This window comes from Eptatretus burgeri, chromosome 9, assembly GCF_056783735.1.
Source record: "Eptatretus burgeri isolate ZD-2024b chromosome 9, Ebu_testis_v1, whole genome shotgun sequence".
NCBI lineage: Eukaryota > Metazoa > Chordata > Myxini > Myxiniformes > Myxinidae > Eptatretus > Eptatretus burgeri.
Genome location: NC_140969.1, coordinates 28064276 through 28087369, shown reverse-complemented (window position 1 = coordinate 28087369; position 23094 = coordinate 28064276). Strand labels below are relative to the sequence as shown.

General features: G+C 44.0%; 2 protein-coding genes and 1 pseudogene across 3 annotated transcripts in view; 1 reads left to right on the top strand and 2 right to left on the bottom strand.

The window, feature by feature from the left end:
* The window catches only part of LDLRAD2 (low density lipoprotein receptor class A domain containing 2), an 814009-nt gene that overhangs the window by 570095 nt on the left and 220820 nt on the right, over positions 1 to 23094 (top strand). The gene's annotated exons all lie outside the window — the stretch shown is intronic.
* Positions 3963 to 23094, bottom strand: part of M6PR (mannose-6-phosphate receptor, cation dependent) — a 44251-nt gene continuing 25119 nt past the window's right edge. The window contains exons 4-6 of the mRNA XM_085894497.1: positions 5696 to 5829; positions 5426 to 5552; positions 3963 to 5142 (exon numbers count right to left, since the gene is read on the bottom strand). Of these exons, the coding sequence (XP_085750623.1) occupies positions 5014 to 5142; positions 5426 to 5552; positions 5696 to 5829 (390 nt within the window). The 3' untranslated portion in view covers positions 3963 to 5013. The remainder of the gene's footprint in view (positions 5143 to 5425; positions 5553 to 5695; positions 5830 to 23094) is intronic.
* On the bottom strand, positions 14498 to 15966 carry LOC147019786 (uncharacterized; annotated as a pseudogene).

Sequence of the window (23094 nt, the reverse complement as noted above, 5' to 3'; positions counted from 1 at the left end):
ACGCTAGTTTCGTGATCCTGGCAATAGATGTCTCAGTGCTACGTCAGTCAAGGCAGCACGACGTTGCAAATGCTATGAGATGACTGCAGATGAGACTTGGGTCCACCAGTACGATCTTGAAAGTGAGAGTGAGTGAAAGTGAGATCTTGAAAGTCAATGGAGTACCACCACAAATGATCACTGGGCTCCGTCAGATTTTCATCTTTTCCCCCAACCTTAAATCACACTTTCGTGGAGAACGTTTTTCTTCCAACGATGATGTCAAGCCAGCAGGACAGGACATTACACGCAGGTCTATCGTGATGGCATCACAAAAACTACTTGAACGTTGGTAGAAATGTGTGGACCGCAGTGGTAATTCCATTGAGAAATAAATACACACTGCGGTAGAATGAAGATTGATGTTGGTATCTGTCTTTGTTTCATTTGAATATCTTTACCTGTTTTGGAGAAAAAGAATAGGAGGCATTACTTTTCAACATGCCCTCGTATTTTAATGAAACCAAGGCCAAGCATATGATGACATGATAGCTGATATTATATGCTGTGTATATGAAGCAAGCATGCATGAACAAACAGCTGATTTAAAATCAATGCAGAGTTGGCAGCAGTTTTGGGATGCATGCACATGTGTGATTACTGCTGTTGTAAAGGCAAGGTTGACAAAACTTGTGAGCAGTTCGAAAAAAAATACAGAAACTGCGATAAAAAAGCAGCTCCAAAATTAGAACGGCATAAGGTAGAGCATGTCCCTCGCCCAGGCTGAACAGTTTAAGTTTTGTGTCCCACTGATGGGTCAAATCTGAATCGGAATCCAACCAACTCATCCACCTAGTGTGCTATTACATACACCTATGGTCTTTAACATCCACCAATGAATGCTGGCAGACAGCAATTCCCATTTAACAGTGCACACATTGATGAATCACCCTGCCTGTGAAACACCAGGAAGACAGTTTATAGCTGGGTGGGGATTCAAAGCCAGGAGAGTCAACTTAGAGGCGAGTGTGCCTACCTCGAGGCCATCCTATCAGTCTTGGAGAAAATAAGGTAATGTCATTGCGGAACAAATCCCTTAAAATGTTGGAACGACATTTGATATTCCCCAATAAATCAGGCTGTTATTTATTACTTCCGTCACCGGAGGTGGATGGAGATTATGTTTTCACCCGTTTGTCTGTCTCTCAATCTTTCCTGTGACAAATTTTCAGCTCACAGATCTAAGTCCAAGTTGGATCGCCAAATCATAGTCTGTTGTTAGGTGGATTGTCCGAAATCCTTGGTCAAATTTCTGGTGGTGACACTCATTCCCAATGTGATTCATAGTCTTATCTGGGTAACCACCGTCACATGTTGGGCTGTCTGAAATTCCATTTGTGGAGGTGGTGTGATGTGATGTCAGACAGAACTGGTAGCCACTGCATGGGTGTTGATTTCAGTGTACCGCTGATTTATCCACATCGCTGTTTTCAGGAGTGTCCAAGTGTTTTGTATAGCTGCTCTCTGCCCAAACAAGGGAACAGTATTCCACTGAAGAATACACAAGAGTTCGGCCAACAGTGCGGAGTGTGTGCAATTGATCCCCAGATGGTGCCCGCGAGTTTCCAGATGTTTACCCTGGTTTTGATGTTTTCTGTGACCCATTTTAAGTGTTCACCGAGTGTGAAGCTACGATCAAGGGTCTCCAAGGTATTTCGGGAACGGCTTGTCTTGACTGGTTTGCCACAAAAGGAAACCTGGAGTTTGCTGTTTGCCAGTCGGTTGCTGAAATGGAAAAAGGTAACTAGTCTTAGTTGGGTTCAAGCGCTAGTAGATGAAGTATTGCATCATTGCCTTTAAGTCTGGGACAGGGTACTGCTGAGATATTCAAGGTTGATTGCTTGGCTAGCAAGGGTAGGATCATCTGCTTAAGCAAACTTTCTGGAAGTGGTACAAGGCATGTCACTCACATATATGTTGGTATTCAAACCCTTTGCTATGACACTCCAAATTGTTGAGCTCATGTGCATCCAATTTCTTTTGATCATCCTTAAGATGTCTCTACAACTTGATTGGAGTCCACCTGTGGCCAATTCAAATGATTAGACACGATTTAGAAAAACACACCTTTCTATTTAAGGTCCCACAGTTGACAGATGTCAAAGCAGAAACCCAACCATGAAATCCAAGGAACTATCCGTTGAACTCTGAGATAGAATTGTGAGGAGGCATAGATCTGGGGAAAGGTATAAAACAATTTCTAGAGTGCTGAAAGTTCCCAAGAACACAGTGAGCTCCATCAATAGGAAATATAAAGAATATGGAGCTACCCAGACTCTTCCTCGAGCTGGCCATCCGACCAAGGACCTTGATCAAGGAGGTGACCAAGAACCCAATGACCACTTTAACAGAACGACAGAGTTCCTTAGCTGAGATGGGAAAACCTGCAAGAACTACAACAGTCTCTGCAGCACTTCACACATCTTGGCTTGATGGGAGTTTGCCAAACAGAAGCCACTCCTGAGAAAAAGGCAAGTGACAGCACACCTGAAGTTTACAAAAAGGCACGTGAAAGACTGAGCATGAGGCAAAAGATTCTGTGGTCTGATGAGACGAAAATTAAACTCTTTGGCCTGAATGCAAAGCACTTCATCTGGCAGAAACAGAGCACAGCTCATCACCCATCTCGCACCATCCCTACCGTGAAGCATGTTCTGGGGATATTTTTCAGCGATAGGGACTGGGAGACTTGTAAGGATAGACGAAACGATGAACGGAGCCAATTACAGGCAAATCCTTGAGGAGAACCTGCTTCAGAGTGCAAAAGCCCTTAAACTGCGGTGAAGATTTACATTTCAACAAGTCAATGACCCCAAGAATACAGCCAAAGCAACACTGGAATGGCTTCAGAACAAGAACGTGAAAGTCCTTGAGTGGCCCAGCCAATACCCAGACTTGAATCCCATTGAGAATCTGTGGAAAGACTTGAAGATTGCTGTTCACTGATGTACCCCCTTAAACTTGACAGATTGAGAAAATGTGCAAGGAAAAATGGGAGAAAATCCCCAAATCCTGATAGACATACCCAAGAAGACTCAAAGCAGTAATCGCTGCCGAAGACGCTTCTACAAAATATCGACTCAGGGGGCTAAATACTTATGTAAATGAGATATTTTTGCATTTAATTAACAAATTTGTAAAAATTTCTAAGAAACGTTTTCACTGTCATTATGGAGTATTACATCACAAAAAAAAAAAAACATTCATTTAATTCCATTTTTAATTCAGGCTGTAACAAAACAAAATGTGAAAAAGTCGAGGGTGAATACTTTATGAAAGCACTGTATGTCTACGATTGCTAAGTATAGAAGAAAAGACATGCATTGTGGCTTGGCACTGAAAAGGTTTGGCAGCTTTCAGCAGACGATCATGTTACCATACCATATCATTCGTTGGTAAAAAGTTAGTGCCTGGCTTGAGCCTGCGTTGGTAGCCAGCCTCAATGTGGGTGGTAAGTGCAAGTACTTGATCAATGCAGCTCCTACTCGGTCTGGAACCAGCTTGTTCCTTGGGAAGGTTGGGCTCTAACAGTGGAGAGATCATGGCCAGGAGGACAAACTCAAACAACTCTTATGTTGTACATCGTGGAGATATGGGTAAATGTTTGTCTCTGAACAGGATATCTCAAAAAGTTATGTACGGATTCATATGAAACTTGGTGGACAGGCCAAGTAAGATTTAATTTTGGTGAATTTCTGGGTGCAGACAGGCCCACGAGTGGGCTACAAAATGTAAACTGTTCCACCTGGCAGAGGTATGCGCTCTCCCGAGTGCCGTTCTAGTTGAGGAATTTATTGCAATAGCAAGATGTGGTTAAACCATGGAAGTTTCATCAAATGCCTTGGCATGCATAGAATACAAGATAAATTACCAATTTCCTTGGGTTTGATCAGCATGTATTACAAAAACATTTGTAAATCGTACCAAGGGAAATTTTGTTTTTAATAACAAAAACAATTTGGAGGCACATCACAGATCTCAAAAACAGTACAAAACAAACAAGTGTGAATCAGCATCAACTAAGCAGGTAATCTCAAGCTGTAGCTCGAATGCAGCACTCCTCACAATGTACCTGGTGCCGGTGCAAAGAAGACAATCAAATTCAAAAGCTTTGTGAAAATTAACATTCATCAGGAAAAAAAAAAAAAAAAAAAATCTAAAAATTCCATTCGCACGTGCCAAAAGCAAAAAAAAAAATATATACATCCTCCAGGCAAAAAAATAATTACAACAAAAAAGAAAAAGGTTAAAGTACAGTAAAAATTCAGTGGATGTAGTTCCAAAAAAAAACAAAAAAAAAATTAAAAAAACCCCAAACCTTTTTGATAGGATAAAACGATATCTAAATTTTCATGGCATTCATCGACAAAGATGCTACACAACAGGAAGCACAACCAATTACCATAGTACATGTTTAAAAACTGATGCAAATGTACAAAGGTCGTTACAAGCGCTGTACTCTCCAAGTCGTATTGTAACCTGAACCACAGCTTTGTACACTTTTCGCTTTGCCGTGTCGGGCCCAGTGCATTTCACACGAATACACAGCATTTCAGCTCAGAGCTTGAACAAGAACATTGGCAGAAAAGGTAGCAGCAACAGTGTCGCTGCACAATTAGAGTTCTGCGGTCGTGCCGCATGCAATGACGCAGCACAAATCGGCCTGACGAGAGAGAAAACTTCTCCTTTACCTTGAACAAAAAAAAAAAAAAATTTAAAAATCTCTGCTTACAATCAATCATTCTAAAGATAAACGCAATGTTTACAACATTTCCGAATCTTTCTCTCCCTATCTCTAAGAGAGAGAAACACGTTGCAAGAACCAAAAAACAAAGATAGATATGAGAGGATAATAACGAAGAGTTAGAGGAGCTGCAGGAGGGTCAAGAAAAGGAAAGAAACAAAGGTGACAGCAATTGGCATCTTTTAACAAATCATCGCAACAAGTGCAGCGGTCACGTGTACAGGTACTCGTCACATTGGCAACAGGTGATCGTCTCTCTCTTCCTCATCCTCATCATCCCCAAGCTGATCCTGTCCCACCCCACGGTACGCTGCAGCTTCAACCCGCGGCTTCGTGCGGCAAACAAAGTCACATCCATCCTGGTGGGAAAGGGGAAGAGGAGGGAGAAGGAATAACAAAATCCATCAAGCCAAGCTTTAGAAAAATAAATCGCAGTTATAAATGTGAGAAAATATTTGAACAAGGGTAGAAAAATGCAGCATTAGCCAAAAATACAAAGCAAAGCTGCAGACTGCAGCAAGTACAAAGGAAAAATGAAGAAGAGTAGGAAGTGACACCAAAACAAAGCTGTGGATTGCAGGCGAAGGGGAATTGTTTTTTTTTTTTTTTTTTAACAGATTTCATGCATAATAAAGTTCTTACAGCAAGAATGTTGCCAAGATTCTGCCAAAAGAGGAAGTTCGGTATCTGCTCCAGACCCTTGGCACCGACCACAAAACGCTGATAAACAAAGCCACCCAACAGGTAGGCTGCTACAAAACAAAGCAACCTGCCACACAACAACAATAAACACAAGCAAAAATAAAACATCCTGATACGTGTCAAAATTTGAACACCCGTGTGATAAAGTTCAGAAACAAACATCATCCCACACGTAATATAAAACCAGCAAGTAGTGGAGCACACACTCACAAGATGAGGAATATGGCACCACCGCTGAGACCCGTTTTACCGACAGCGTTGCAAGCAACGCTCGAGGACAGCTCAAACAGGTAGAAGCAATCATCGTTTTTCTGTCGTTCCTCACGGACCAGCGTAAAGCCACTCTGCATTTCCCAAGCAGGGAAAGAGGTGCAAAGTGACAGTGGATGTGAAGGATAGGAAGACTGCTTTATAAATCGAGAGGCATCGGAAACTTTGAAAGAAGTTGTATGCAAATGACAGTGAGAATCTATGACAAAATTTTTAACATGAGAAAGAAAAAAATTATATGCAATTTTAAAAATAAATAAAAGAAGAGATCACTTGTACATCAGAAAAACAAACAAACAAATTAATGTCATTTTTAATACTCTCTACCACCCCCACCCTCCCACCTATGTAAAAATATATATATATATACCAAAAAAAAAAATATGTATATATATATATATATATATATATATATATATATATATATATATATATATATATATATATATATATATATATATATATATATATATATATATGTATGTATATGTATATATATATATATATATATATATATGTATATGTATATGTATATGTATATGTATATATATATATATATATATACACACACACACATCTGTTCTCCACTCCTCCCACCATGTTACTTGCAGGTTACACGACATCTCCCCATCAATGTGAACCCTCACAAAAGGATCAGCGTGTGTATAGCCCAAGATAACACATGCTACAACACAGTACTCACAATTCAAGACAAGAATTACAATTAAACACCCAAAAACACTCAACTACAGAGATACGAACTTTGAAAAGTGAACAAAAAAAAAAAAATATCAGAAAACTAGAAGGGCACGCGGGAGAGCACATACCTCAACCACGTAATGCCTGATCCACGAGATCATATTGGGCCCAACACATTTTTGAAATATAATGCTGCACAGTACGATATCGTTTTTGGCCCAATCTCTCAATGGTGAAGAATCACTTTAGAAATTAAATAATTCTCGTATCCAGATCTGGATTCGGATCTTCACCAACATCGAATCAATTCGTTCTTCTCACACATTCAACCTGTCCATCAAGTTTCATCAGAATCCGTCCACAACTTTTTGAGATATTGTGCAATATTATTTTGGCCCCATCTCTCAATGGTGAAAAATCACTTCAAATATTTTAGTCGTCAGATCCGGATCTTAACCAAAATCTAATCAGTTCATCCTTGTCACACACCCAACCTGCCCAAGAATTTAATCCGGATCCGTCCACAACTTTTTGAGATATCCTGTACACAAACAGACAAACAAACATGGGGTACATGGGGTAAACGAGACCCCCCCCCCCTTGGTGCGGCCGTCCACAGGTGAGGCATCACGCGGAGTAGGGTAACCCAGTCAGGATTAGCAGTACCAATCGATGTCCGTGGTTGCTTTGCAACCTGCCTGCACGCGGAGTTATCTGTGCCCAGTGGCCTCAGGGCCGGGCATTTGGGAGGGACCCGAGTGCTTTCCCTCGTGGTGAGCTTCATACCGTGGATCTGTAACAATAATATTGTTGTGGTTACCCGCCAGCGCGTCGCCACGAGCACGACCCTCGATGGAGCGGTGGTCGCCTCGGCTCGATCGCCCGGAATATAGATCGTACTTCTCCGGAAAAGTCTGGAGAAGACGGGTCCTGGTTCTTTTGGACCGAAATACGCCAATGGGTAGATCACGTGGGGTAGGGTTAATTGCCAACTTCAACTTACCTAAGTACCCACGTGATCCAGCTACCAGGGTACTTCACCCTCGGCGGAACTAAGCGAGCCCGTTCCGTGTGCGTAGCCGAGCGGTGGCATCGCCGAATTCCGCTGGCCCGATTGTCTTGTGACCCTGGCAATGGCCAACTAATCGCTTACACGCACGACATGCTCAGTCAATGCAGAAATGACACGACGAGCTGAGTACATTTAACAATTGGGGTTTATTTATACAGTAGGCAAGCAATCAATGGGGGAAAAGGGACAAGATGCGAGCAAAGCCTACAGCCAGTTCGATGCGGAATGTACAAATGAGCATGCACTTAACAATTATACTTATCCAAACTGGCGCCACAAACAGACACACGCGCACGCAGACAGAAATGGTGTGGCTGGAGCCTTTACTCGGCCTTCAGCTCAGAGGACAGGGGAGCTGAGGACCAGGATGGCTGGTTACCTGGTCGCCAACGCGCGGCTGGACGATCCCACCTTCCAAGAGCTCCGGTCGCCGGGGACTCGCGCGGCGCAACCGGAGCCGGCCGAGGTGAGCCGAAGTGATCGCCCAGGCTCGCGATCGTGCGGAGGAGGAGGAGATGGCGACACTGGGAGCATTCTCCCTTCAGAACTCGTGCGCGATTACTTTGCCAGGACCAGAACGAGGAAAACAACGACTGCGCCAGACCCAGAACAGAACAGAACGAACCTTTCCGAACCCCTCACCTCCCCGCGCGCACAGACCACGCTATATTTATCTCCCTTGCTCCTCATCGTAACTCCGCCCTTTCCACACCGGACGACCTTCTGCGCATGCGCGCCCCGTCATTCCTCGGAGGCACGCCTTTTCTTCCCTTCGTGACTCAGCCGCCGCCGGTGGAGGCTGCTGCATTCCATTCCCCCCGCGAGCTGCTTTTATGCCCATACAAGGCAAGGAATTCAGCTCGGGGATGCAGTCTGAACACACCCGCATTCCAGTGAGCGCGCAGGGGACGCTCGCTGTTCCGGTAGCGTGTCCGCCACCAATGGGCATTTTGTGGCTGTAGTTGTTGATGGTTTTCCTAATACAAATCGCATCGCATTTATTTACCCATCAAACAAGGGTCGGGACCCTAACTGGCAACATGTACTTACCGATATAACTGAGCTAAAGGACCTGAATGTTGAGTGCGATATCTTTCCAAATCCGCAACAATATATTTTTCTCAAAAGTTGAACTCGTCCGAGACATTCACAATATGAAACTCTGTGCCAAATTTGGTGATTCAAGCTGCCTTTGTTCTCCAAATATTCTGTCCACAAGCAAAAACAGACAGGATCATCGCTGTGTTCACGTGCTTGGCCAATGCCATGGCGTGAGTAATTAATTAATTAATTAAACAAATTGTAACTACATTAGGTACAGAAACTCAGCACAGGTCAAGCATAATAAAGCAGGCACACTCAATAATTTCAGGAACTTCCACTTGCCACTATGGTCACGGATCCTTGTACGATCAATGGGAAGTCTGTGAAGGCGGGAGAGCAAAGAAAGAAAAGAAATGAGCGGCAACAAAGCAGAGGGAGATTAACGGGAGGGAATGGAATGGCATTCTCATGGAAAATTGTTTCCGAGGTGCTGAGGGCTGACAAAATGTCACACCGAAGGCAAGTCTCCACTCAGAGCCGTTTCTCACCTCCAGCAGTGCCAAACTCACTCAGGTCTCACTCGACACTCTGGGATGCAAGTAAGGATCAAGTCAATCCCACCACAATTGGATTCTTCAGCACTCATCTCTTTTATAAGCAGTCTGAAGCATGCCTAACCCACAGCTTTGTATCTCTCCACATTCACAGGAGACAGTGAATTTCCCAGGCTGATGTGGAACCACCAGAAATAAATGAAATGATGGAAATAAATCCCATCTTGCCTCTCATCCGATCTTCGCTCTTGGCACCTCTTCCCTGGCTTCTGCTTCAGTATCAGCTACTCCTCCGTTGTCCCAAAGTATGTGGTGTTCTAACATCTGTGAGCTCCATTCTAACCTTACAGAAATCTCACTTTCTCAGTCAATACACTCATCACCACAAACATGCTCCTTCCTTCCTCTCAGCATACCTCCCCTTCTTCCCAAACCCTCAAATATTGTATCTCCCTCTGCCCACTCCCTTCTTCACCATAACTCTACCAAGTCTCATTCTTCCCCTCTCCCCACCGCTCTCCTGCACCTTGGCCGTACCTGCTCTCATCTTAGTCTGGGAGCCAAGTGAGATTTAATTGTTCTGAGAGTTCCAAAAGGTTCGATGTGATTTAGGTGTAAAGGGACCTTAACTAACAGCAAAAAACCACATTCTTAAGTAAATATACTGCGGGATGAGATGGGGGGCGCCACTCGAATTACTCCCAAAATGCCATTTAATTGTTGTTAAAGTTCCAAGCATAATTCCTTTGCTATTTGGTGGAGGACATCTCACTGAGCCCAAATCCATTACTTAAGAAATAATATTTTGTGGGAAAGGTCATTTAAGACACATGCTAATTAGGGCTAATTAGCCATTTAATTGCTCTTAAAGATCCATCATTGGAACCAAATGCAAAACGTAGAGTAAAGTCCCCAGATTTAGAATCAACGACTTAAGAAAAAAAAATGTGGGAAAGTCCACTTAAGATGAGGTCAAACGCTAATTAGTGCTTAATTAGCCATTTAATTAGTGAGAAAAGAGCCAAGCATAATTCCTTTACTATTTGGTAGAGGACATCTCACTGAGCCCAAATCCATTACTTAAGAAAAAATATTTTGTGGAAAAGGTCATTTAAGACGCATGCTAATTAGGGCTAATTAGCCATTTAATTACTCTGAATGATCCATCCTTAGAACCAAATGCAAAATGTAGAGTAAATTCCACCGATTTAGAACCACAAACTTAAGAAGAACGAAAATGTTGGAAAGTCCACTTAAGATGAGGTCAGATGTAATTATCATGGTTGCAAAGCAAGGGCACTCATTATGAAACTGCAAGTAATATCGAAACATAGGCAAGGACAAGATAAAAAAAATTATACTCCGTTTATTTGGGACGGTATATACTCCAGAAAATAGAGAAAATGCAGGTCTACATCATGAATGGCATCCACCATAATTGCACATTTCTAAGTGTTTTGAAAAGTTTCAACTTGCCAAATCCAACGCACGTGACATTTTAAATAATATCCCTATCTTGAAAGGCTGACAAACATGTTATGTTTGCATGGTTGGTTTTGAAAGGAAATTAAGTGGGAGGTACAGTAGAACCTCTCTATTAAGGACACCCTTGGGACTGACAAACGCTGTCCTTAATAGTGAGGCGTCCTGATTACAGAGGTCAAATTGAATGGAAATGACCAATTCGGGACTAGATTGGGTGTCCTTAATAGAGAGGTTGTCCGCCTGGCAGAGGTGTCCGTTAAAGGAGCTTCCACTGTAACTATTTTGCACGGATTAAAAATAAAATCCCACAACTGTATTCACCATCCTGCAAATTTCTAGTCCAGGGGTACAAGAAACAGAATGTATCTGGTCAGAAAAACATTCGAATATCGTTGTCTGCAATACCAAAATAAAGTTTTAAAATCACATATAATAGAGTTTGCAAGAGCCATAACTTTGCTTTGGTTACCAGAGTGAACACTGTCAATTAAAACGCATCCACCAGCATTACTGAGCACGTCATACTTCTCATAATCACTTTGGCAATAACTGATCATACAGTATGAGATGCAAAAAGTTTCCAACTGATACCGTCATGTTCACAAATATTCTAGAGACTAATATTCATTGTTCTAAAATGTAAGAGTGTTTGTGCCAAAGTCTCACAGATCCACAACTGAAACAACAGGTATTCTGGGTAGACATCCTGATGATCCATTATGCAAACAACTGGGGTTTATAGTGCACATTCTTACAATATATTGCTTTCGGAAGTTACTAGTAATAGCAAAAACAGATAGCTTGCCTTATCTATTTTTGGTACTAATCATCAGTATCACCATCAGATTCCTCATCTGATGACAGAATATCATCTTCATCCGAGGAAGACATTTCCATGTCTGTGTCGCTTTCGTCATTTTCATTTTCCTCGTCCACATCTCGATCTGGAATTAATGCTGCGGGTCGCTGGGAGCCATCGAACCAGATGATTTCATATGAACCATTGTCATCCAGCTTCCATCTATCGGAGACAGCTGGGTGCTGGTCTATCTCTTTCTGGTCAACGTTGGCCCACATTTTGGCTACGAAAGACACTCGATGGATCTTTTCAATGACTTCAGCTTCACACGGAGGTATTGTGCTAGCAGCAATGCCTTTCAGCTTTTCGAGTGGATTTTTGGCTGATGCTTTGGGCGCATACCCTTTCTCAAAGACTTTGTAGCGGTGCTGATTGAGAGAAGCTTTGCTGGTTGCCATTGCCCCGTACATCCTTGCAGTGAAGTGCCTCAGGGTTTCCACTGATACATCATCTAATTCCTCTGTCGACATTTGGGCAAATGCCTTTTGGGATGGTTTGTCTTTTTCGAGGATTGCAAAGGGACGAATCTTTCCCTTTCGGACAAAAGCAGACGTGTAATCTGATCCGGTGAACGCATGGAAACCAGGCAATGCATCAGATAGGTGTTCTCAAAGTGCAAAGCTCATGGCTGTTATATTCACGTATCTTGTGTTATTTCTGGATGATGTACCTACATCCATCCAAACATTGGCAGCAAACCTCCTGCAGTGGTAAATCATGATCACAGCAATATCAGTATCTGATGCTCTGATGACGATATTCTGGCTCCTGATATTCATCCTGTCGATCGCTTTTACATGGGTGCAGATCCTAGTATCCGCCTCTTCATGGTTGCTGGCAAGTTCCGTGACCTCCTCCTTTATCACTGTCCCGTTGTTCACATAGAACCGGAAACAAGACCCAAGAAAGGCAATGTACACGTCTCTGTCCTTGATGATGTGCGCATATGACTGCGACTCCCATTCTATGGCTAGAAATGGTGGCAACTACTCCTTGAATGATCTATTTTTCAGTGCATCAGCAATATTCTTGGGATGGTGTTGCTCAGGACCAGTGATGATGCAGTCCTTTTCTTCAATACCCCTTCGTGCTCTTTCGCTGTCTTTAATGGATGGACGAGTATATGCATCAAACACTATATCTACGTGTTTGCTGCAAAGAGATGTTGCTTGTGACAAGATGCTAGCTGCTAATCCACCATAGTTGCCTGGCATGTGGGGTGGTAGTGCATGGAGGAGGAACTGACCATCGATGATACATGCATCCACAGTGTTTGGTGATGTAGTTGTGGTGACCTTCTTCTCTAACAGTTTAAATAGTAACAGTCTCTTCTCCGTTTTTGCCATCACACCATCGGCGCAGCACATCGAAAGTGGCATTGGTGTCAAGGGGTATGTGAATACATACTTCAGATCAAGGTCCTTTTTGGTTGCTAGTATCACCAGTCTTCCCATCAAATCACGTGTGGCTACAAGTGAGGCTACTCTTTTGTCAGGATTGCGCTTGTTTGCCTTGCATTCAAGTTTGAAGGTATCCAACTTTTCTCTCTTGATGGGCTTTTCGAAATTGGTTGCATCTTCGAAGCACGATGCGACAAAACCATCATGTCTCTCCTTTCCCTTTTCTCGAATGTTCAATAAGCAGGCCTGTACTGGTGGAGATGCTGCTTTCCCAGTACTGATATTATAGAGCTTCTCAGATAATGTATTGTGGAAAGATCACATGAATCCTTTATCTGAACCAACACTTTCTCAACATCACTGGTGTCTCTCCTTATTCTGTATGGGTGCAACTCTGCTGTTGGGTCATCACCGCCGGCTAATCCAGTCATGTCTTGAGCCATTGATACGACGGCAGCTCGAGTTGACTTCGTGACCATCCAACGCAAGCGGGAGCTGTCGTTGTTCGTTGCTGCTGAAATACCAGTGCGCCTGGACACTGCATCAGCAATCACTGTTTTCTCAAGTGTGAGATCAACCGGGGACCTGCTGAAAGACTTACTCGTTCTACGGATAGTGAATGCTCCTTCTTATAAGATGGCACGCAGACCAGGGTGGGTACTGTCTATGTTTAACAGGTCAAGTTGGAATTTTGATAGCCATCTCGAATAGTTCATATGGTTGGTTGCAAAGAACAGGTTGATGACTGGAGTGAGAGAATGTGCAAAAAGGTCAATGTCATTTGTTCGAATGGCACGCTCTAGGTTGTGAAAATCATGTATGTAGTCCACATACATGATCCAGAACTGAGCTGTTGCTCGGTGTACCCCGGAACGTGTTTCTTCTAGGTATGCCTTGTATTTTTCCATGTAACTAGTGAACGCAGCTGATGACTGCACCTCGTTCCATGTACTTTCATCTGCGTTCCCCTGAAGGCTACTCAACACTGCAACAAGTTCATTGTTCGGAAAGTCAATGTTTTGCTGACATGCCTCCATGAAAGACTGGAAATGGAGTATTTCGAAGGCCAGGGCAAGTATCAGATGAAGGCGCTTGCATCTGTTGAAGTGTTTCCCACTTAGAAAGCCATTTAGGGATCCTGGCGCCAAGACGTCACTATCTGTTAGCATTTTTGGTCTACCAGATTCCTCAACGATCTTTCCAATAGCCTTGAAGAAGGCCATCTCAATATGGAATGATCCAAGCATAATGAAAATATCATCATATCTTGGGGCATCTGTTACTTGCATCTGTATGGCTGGCTTTGCTGCGTTCAGGTCATATGATACGACACCATACTTCTGGCCAACTTCTTTGGTGCATTTCTGAGTGGTGATTAGAGTATCCTGTATGACGTCAAGACTCGTAATGGGCAGGTTCAAATTCTTCATGTACAGTACGACTTGTTCTGGTAAATCATCAGTATGGAGCAAGGCATTAAACCCAACCCACATTGGAACATTTATCAGTTTCATAGCGTGGCACATCATCCATGCAATGTCCATGCCTTCTCCCTGTTTTCGGTCATCTGGTCATTTGGACGCATCCCGTATCTCATACTCAAAGCTTCCCATCCTTGGTTTTTTTCCGTTATGGCTCGAGCGACAATGGTTCAACTTGCAACGTCCTTCTTTTGCCTTTCTGAATTGGCCTGGGTACTGCCATGGTCTGAATATCTGTGTGACTGTTACTCCCCAACAGAGCCTTGTTTTGGTATAAAATACCCATGGTGTCATGGAGGGTGTTGCCTCCTGACAGAGTTTCTGCTCGTTCGTCAAAGTTATCAAAGTTATCAAATGACAAACCCATTACCAAATCTTTAACTGTACCCTCTGGGCATGCCTCATTTCTGTCAAGGATCGATTGGCCAAGTGATGTTTCTAGCTCTTTGATTGCATGGTAGTTAATGATGTGACCAAACCTGTTCATCATTCGTACAAGCTTTTTGCTGCCAGTCATGGACTTGATCGCCATTCCAAGGATTATTTGCTTAGCTGGTTTGACACGGTTTTTACGAACAATAAAGAGAGCATCCTGAGCCGAGGAAGATGCAAGGCGTTCAACATTAGAATTGTGCGTCTCAAGATTCGAGCCACCATACAGTGCTCGGAAGAACATAAGTACACACTCAGGAGGGGAAGCTTCCCCTGTTCTTGTGTCATCCAGGGTAAGTGGATCTTTGAGAGGCGACTTTTGAACAGCTTTGATTGCTTTTCTCAAGTGTACAACAGCCTTCATGATGACTGCTTCTTCTGAAGAGGTATAATCAAATGCCGAATGGATGGCACTTTCAGCTGACCCCTCGGTGTATACAATTGTACCCTTCTTTTTGGAAAGGCTGCTTGTCTTTAGACGGTCACCAAATTGTTTAAAAGGTTCCTAGCTGAAGTTAGTGGTTCTTCCTCAGCATCATCGCACATCTCCATATACCTGTCGTATATTGATGTGAGGAGTTCTGGTCTCTTATTGATGATAATCGACCTGTCTACATACGAATAGATGCTTGATAGTGCAATTCCTTTAGGTGTAGCCCGACCCCTGTGACTGTCATCATTTTGCTTACTCTGACCTCTAGCTTCGTCACCTAACATGACATAGTCTTTTGCAGCTATGGTGGTACATGACTTCCTTCGCTACAAAGTCCACATCAGCTATTAGGGCAAAAAGGACATCATCATTCCTTACTGAAGCTGCCGCTTTGATGGAATCTTCTGCCTGTTTGGTCTGACAGGCACCGAAGGGCTCCTCGGCATTTCCCTTCTTCCTTAATCTTGCTTTATTTCAAAAGATACATGTTTTTGCAAAAATGCCAGAAGTTGATTGAGAATGATGGAGGGAAAAAAAACCGCAGGACTATCTGAGGGCAAATGTTTTTTTTCCAATATGTTATCTTGACTCTGTTTTGTATCGTCCATAGGTATGGCAGTGAAGTTTTTATAGCACTGGCTATGATAGCCATGTTGGCAAATGTCAAGTTCATCAGGCAATGTCTGTACGATGTCATAGTACTTAGACGCGTGGAAGTTCCGTTTGGCTTTTCTTCGTGCAGCAGCTTCCTTTATTGATTCCCAATTAGAAGGCTTGAAAGGCAAGATGACGTCTTCGTTTGGTTGTTTCTCTTCAGTTTGTATGTGGGGGATACATGATCGTGATTGTGATGACTTATCAACATCGGCGATGGCCGGAGAAGGCATGATGAAACCTGAAAGAAAAGATTACAAGAAAAGTTTTAAAACGCATACGGCATTTAATTTGTTGTTTGTAGCCCTATCTGTGTTTGCCCTATATGTGTTTTGTTTGTAGGAATTATATGCCTAGTAATACTAAAAGTATCACTAGGCCTATGTGATAGGGTCTATTTAGTAGGCTACACCATGCAAATGCCACAAGGTAAGCCAAATGGCAACTCAAGTGGGTAAGGTCACAGCTAGTGTTACACCCAGTGTTAAAGTTTACACCGAATCTGTACCCCTTGACACCAAGGATTGTGTCACATTCGGTGTCAGGTGTTCTGTGTTAGGTGTTACACCAGATAATCAGTCAAAATCAAAATGGCAGCCATTACTTTTTCAAGAACCTTTTTAGATGGACGTATAACCCCAATTTATGGGGCCCAGCTAGGTTTACTAAAAAAAGGATTGTATTTGGATTATCTCCATTTGAAGGAAATAGGTGGGAGCACCACACATCACAGTAGAGGGAAGAGATTCACAGAATCCGGCAGATCAGCTCTTGGCCTACATGTGAACCATTCAGTTTGTTTACTGCAGAAAAATGTAAGTTTTGACAGCAAAATCACATGGTTTTATTGGAAATGTTCTTTTGTTTGGCTAGCACCTGGCTAACACTCCAAGGTTGCAAAGAACTTACAGATATGCTGGATAAGTCTGAAAATGTAGTGAAATTAGGCCCAAAACTTGGGCTTCAGAAACCGGAAAATCCCCAGTTTTGGCATGGCCAGCCACATGCATTTGTGAACCCATGGCTCAAATTAGTCAGGGATTTTGCCTCGGCCAAAAGCGTAATTTTCCATCACTTCCATGGGGCTTTCTCTGGATCCTGACGAGTAATTGAGGTGAACCTATGGTTCAAATTGGTTAGTTTGAGGCCTTTCTGCTGGTTAGGTTTGTGATCTGCAGCTGACAGATACATGCAGCCTGAAAAAGAAGGTCTTTGCTAGGTTTCATTATTGTTCATCTTCAGCTCTTTTGAAGTGAACTGGCTTTCCCCAAATCTGTGTCCTGGGCCGAGTTTTGTGCAGGCTGTGATGGTCCAACGGTGAAATGAAATAGCCTAAAATTAAATGAAATTTTTAAAACTTGTATATCATTTATTTGCCAAACACAAATCCACATAACAGGCATACAAGATACAGAAAACAAAGACGGCTGATCTGGAAGGTTGTGACCTCCAACACCCTTTGATCCCTAGTGATCAAGTGTTAAGGCAAATGGAAATGAATACAGAAATTCTGATCGCTAACACTGAGCTGGGTTTACGGTGTGACACCTGGTGTGATCCTAGCACCCAACACTGGCTCTGACCTGTGATCACACCTGGATCTAGTGTGATCCAGGGATCACACCTAGATTCTGTAAGCAGGTCACAACTGGTGTGATCTTGAGTGTTCGTGTGATCTTAACACTGGCTGTGACCTCACCCACTGTATCAAATGCTGGTCCAACTAGACCATTATCTAGTCTGCAAAGTAAACCAATAAGGCCAAATGCAACTTATTCTGAATTTATAGCAAAAACGGATTGATACCAGGTTACAATTGAACCAATGAGATTATTTCAGCATTGGCATACCATATGCATGCATGTTGAGAAAACTGAAATTGGCATGTCATTGAAGGCCTTTTACTAATTACCGGTACTTTACTTGTTTTGAACTTACCTCGCCAAGGGGCTCTGCAGTGTCCCTTTTACCTTAAGATAAAGCAGCCCTCATTTGTGTTGGATAGTAAGCAACACATTGTCAATTATTGATAAAGGAACTGCTTCCTTTGTTTTTATGTTGGATTAAGATTGTTAATAGATGGCAGCACTGATATTATCTCAGTATGTGGAGCCAAATAGGCCAAATATTGACTTGCCTAACAACAAGCTCATCAGTCAGTGTTAGTACCGGTAGGTATGGTAAAAATCAACCAACATTTTTGTGACCTGTCTACATCCAGCGCACTAAGAATGTGATCTATACTATAACAGGTATGCAAGAATGCAATCCTGAAGGCAAGCTTCATTGAAATGGAATACAGATATTACAATATAACCCTACGACTGATTACATCTGACCTCATCTTAAGTGGACTTTCCCCACATTTTTTCTTCTTAAGTTGGTGATTTTAAATCAGGGGAATTTACTCTACATTTTGCATTTGGTTCCAATGATGGATCTTTAAGAGCAATTAAATGGCTAATTAGCCTAATTAGCATGCGTCTTAAATGGTCTTTCCCACAAAATATTTTTTCTTAAGTAATGGATTTGGGCTCAGTGAGATGTCCTCTACCTAAAGTAAAGGAATTATGCTTGGAACTTTCAGAATAATTAAATGGCTAATTAAGCCCTAATTAGTGTTTCACCTCATCTTAAGTGGACTTTCCCACATTTTTTTCTTCTTAAGTCAGTGATTCTAAATCAGGGGACTTTACTCTACATTTTGCATTTGGTTCCAATGATGGATCTTTAAGAGCAATTAAATGGCTAATTAGCCCTAATTAGCATGCCTCTCAAATGAGCTTTCCCACAAAATATTTTTTCTTAAGTAATGGATTTGGGATCAGTGAGATGTCCTCTACCAAATAGCAAAGGAATTATGCTGGGAACTTTCACAACAATTAAATGGCATTTTGGGGGTAATTCGAGTGGCGCCCCCCCATCTCATCCCGCATTAGATTTACTTAAGAATGTGGTTTTTGTGGTTAGTTAGGGTCACTAAACCTCAATCATCTCAAACCTTTTGGAACTCTCGCAACCATTAAATCTCACTTGGCTCCTGCTCTATCTCCCCTCCCTCTCAAAACAACCTTCACACCATCCTACCTCTACTCTCCCCCCTCACCCTTCTCCCTCAATTCTCCCCCCTCACCCTTCCCCCACAACTCTCCCTCATCGCTCCCCATTCCCAAGGTTGCCCTCCTCACATCCACAAAGGTGCCTTCTCCTCCTTTCTCTTCCACCACCTCTGCCCCCTCTTTTATTACCCCCACTGTATCTCAACCCATCACCACCAAGCCTTTTATACTCCTCATCCGGCCCTCTCCCCCTCCTCTTCTACAATCCCCCACACTCTTTCAATAACTCTCCTTACCCCCCCCCCTCCTCTCTCGTCCTACTCTCCCCCTCCCCTCCCTTTTCCATAACAGTGTGAACCTGAAACATCCAGGACCTTCACTCAAACCTGAGAGATCTTTCCATACAGGTTGCCACTGACAAACCAAACATGATCGGCTTAACAGAAACGTTCCTCCTTCAAGAAGTCTCTGACTTCCCAGTAACTCTGCCTGCTTACTCCCTAAGACAAACCTGAGCCTCGTCCTGGCGGCAGAGTTGCTCTCTTCATCAAAGACTATATCTCACCCTCCATACACTCCCCTCACTCCCCCACACCCACAGGAATACCTCTGGCTACGGCTTGTTGATATGTGTGTTGTACCGTCCACCAAACAGTGATGACTCAATTTACATCTCGCTCTTCGAAAACATGGACCAACTTCTGAACTGGGCTCCTGGCCACATACAAAGCTTTGGTCCACAGACTGATGGAAATATGCTCTCCCCTCTGGGCTGGTTCCCCCGCCCCTCACCTTTTTCGGCTTCACGCTGCGGAAACAAAGGCATTTAGGATCATTGGTATATCCCGCGATGAGGCTGAGTCTTTGTGTCTCTCACTACAGGTAGGTCAGTGGTGTTTCTGTCTTCTACCGTTTCATCTCCGGCCTCGCACCCCCCCCCACCCCAGCTCTATCTGAGATATCTATCCATCCATCCGTATTTCCGCAGGGTGCCCAAGGTCAGTCAGCAACCCCCTTCTCGTAAAACTACCAAAATAAAGAATCACTGCTCACCTTCACCCTTTAATTCCTCTTTTTCCCCAACCTTTGTAACAAACTCCCACACTGTCTTCAATCCCATTCTTCCCTCCACATCTTCAAAACTGCTATTCACCACCATCTCTTATCTTCCTCCATCCAAAACCACGATCTTTTCTACTCCCGAGAATCCACACTAAACGCACCTCCTTCAAATTCCCTGATTTCCTTACTGAAGGTCCCTCTTGTATCCATCTTGTTTACCCTCTATACCCCATGTCATCCCTCTCAAGTCAGGAATGGGAGCATGCACTGGTGCAGCGCGTCACTGCGTCCACTTTCTGCAGGTACTCCAGGGACCTCAGTCTGGCCACCCCCCAGGAAGATGCCTGGCCCATCCCCATTTCCTTGAGATGTTGATCAACCTGCTGCAATCAACAAGATCAACGAGGCATGTGGTCGGCCAATTGACCTCCTCCACTCACGAAGCTCCCTCACTGAGAGAATCTGGTGAGCAGGACCAGCATTAGGAAAACGAGCCAAATGACCATACCGCCACAGCTGATGCTCACGGACTATGCAGTTAACAAATGTCATTTGAGTCTCTCTCAGCAACCGCTAGTTGGACAGTAAATCCGACCAGTGATAGTGAAGGATTCTCCAAAGAGACCTCATACCAAAACAATTACGTCACCGTCTCAGATCCCTGGTCAGAGTCCAAGTCTCACATCAGTAGAGCAAGATTGGAAGCAGCAAGGACATTAAGACTCAGACTTTCATCCTCCCGCACAGGTAGCAGCAGCACCACACCCCATGATCCAGTGAATCCATGACTCCCCACGCCCGAAACCAGACGTCTGTTTACCTCTGGCGCTCAGCCAGCAGAGACATGAATATCACTGCCAAGGTAAGTGAATATCTCCATGACCTCAACATCCTTGCCACAAACACGTACAGACAAGATCGCAGCATCCCCGATGTCATTGAAAAGCTGGATCTTACTTATGACCCAGGAAACCCGTAATCCCAGCAGCCCTGACCCCTCACTCAGCACCTCGAGGGCCCCCAAAAGGATATGCAGAGTCTCCACAAAGATGACTGCATCATCTGCAAAATCAAGGTTAGAGATCTTGACATTCCAAGACGATACACTGCAGCTTGATCTCTCAGACATCCTCCCAAGAATCCAGTCCATACAAGTGCTAAAAAGTGTGGGGGCCAGTACACACCCCTGTCAAACTCCAGTAACAACTGGAAATAAGTCAGAGATGGTACCACCACATCTCACAGCACTCTCAGTCCCAGAGTAAAGTTCAGATATCAGATTGACCAGTTTTGGTGGCACCCCACAAAGATAAAGAATCCACAAGAGGGCATCCCGATTCACTGAATCAAACGCCTTAAAGAGATCAACATAGGCTGCAAGCAGCCCCTGCTGAAACTCTCGTCTGTGTTCGGGGAGGACCTGAAGAGCAAGGATACGGTCAATCGTTGACCTCTTTGGTGTTAACTTCAACTGCTCTGGACGCTGATGCTCAAGCAGATGGTGGCAAACCCCATCCTGAATTATCAGAGCAAAGACCTTGCCCGGCACTGAGAGCAGCGTCACCCTCGGTTGTTGTTGCAGTCCTGGCGATCACCCCTCCCTTTCATGAGAGGGACAAGGCCCCTCTTCCAGTCAGTTGGGATGATGTTCTGTGCTCTACCTGGAACACAGGCAGAGCACAGAACTGCATGCAACAACACGAGTACAGCATTTCCACCAGCCTTGAGAAGTTCAGCATGGATGCCACAAATCCCAGGAGCTTTACCCCATTTCAACTGACTCACCGCAGTCTGTGTTTCCACAAATGAAGGAGGACCACAGTTGATTGGAGGGTCAGCAATAGGGATAGTAACATCCCAAACATTCAACATGACAGCTGGTGGATCAGCCTGGACCAGCTGCTCAAAGTAACCGGCCCAACAGGCCTTCACTTCAGACTCCTCTGTCAAGAGCCCACCACCCTCCGCTTGAACTGCAGTAGACCGAGGGAAGGGCTTGAAGGAACGCAATGCACAAATTCCCCTGCAAGCAGGACGAGAATCAATTGACCACAGGTGATGTTCGACCCCCTCACAGATTCCTCACACATAGGCCTCCTTGTCCACCTTGAGCGCATGCACAGTTTTATGCCTCAGCTCCCTGAACAGCTCAGCTCTGCCATTCCGTCTGGCCCTGCGACTCTGGTCAATGGTATCCAGTGTCCCTTGAGAGACAAAATTCTTTTTTGCCCGACGGTGAGTTCCAAGACATCCACCGGCAACATCAAGGACGGTGGTCTTGAAGGCACTCCACAACTATTCAGGATTCCCCAAATCACCCAGACCCCCAAATCCACACTCAGCCTGTTCGCAAGCTACTCAGCTGCCCTCTCATCCTTGAGCTTGCCAACATCCAGCCTCGGCTGAGATGGTACCATTCTCCCGGATTCAAGCTACAACTTCAGAGTTGGTACAACAAGCCTGTGGCTGGTATTGAGGAACTGAGCACTCCAGTGGACCCTGCAGTTCTGGATCATCCTCCAGCGACCATGAATGAGCACATGGTCAATCTCCTTTGCCACACCATCAGTTTGGAAAACCAAGTCCAGCGATGAACCTGATGGCACTGAACCCATGAATCAGCCAACCAAATTCCATGACTTCTTGTAAAGTCAAAGAACTTAGTGCGATTCTGGTTCACATTTCCAAAATCATGAGGACCAACACATGTCTCATAACCATCCCTATCAGTTCCTGTTGATGCATTGAAATCCCCCAAGACGAGAAGAGTATCTTGCCCGTGGAGCATTGATCAACCACAGACTAAAGCGTGGCACAAAATGTTTCCTTCACGGTGAGATCACTCGTCTTAGTTGGAGCATATAAAGAGACCAGGGAAACGATACCCAAGGAGTGACGAATCCTTAGTCTCATAATGCGCTCGTTGACCGGTGTTACCTCAATTATCATTGCCGTCAGCTTACTGGACACATCTACAGCAACTCCTTGGATCTGGTAACCATCAGAGCGACCACACCAATAGTAGGTGTAACCACCTGCCATGATTACGCCGCAATCCGGCCTCCGGACCTCATAGAGTGCTGCAATACCGATGTCCAAACGCTT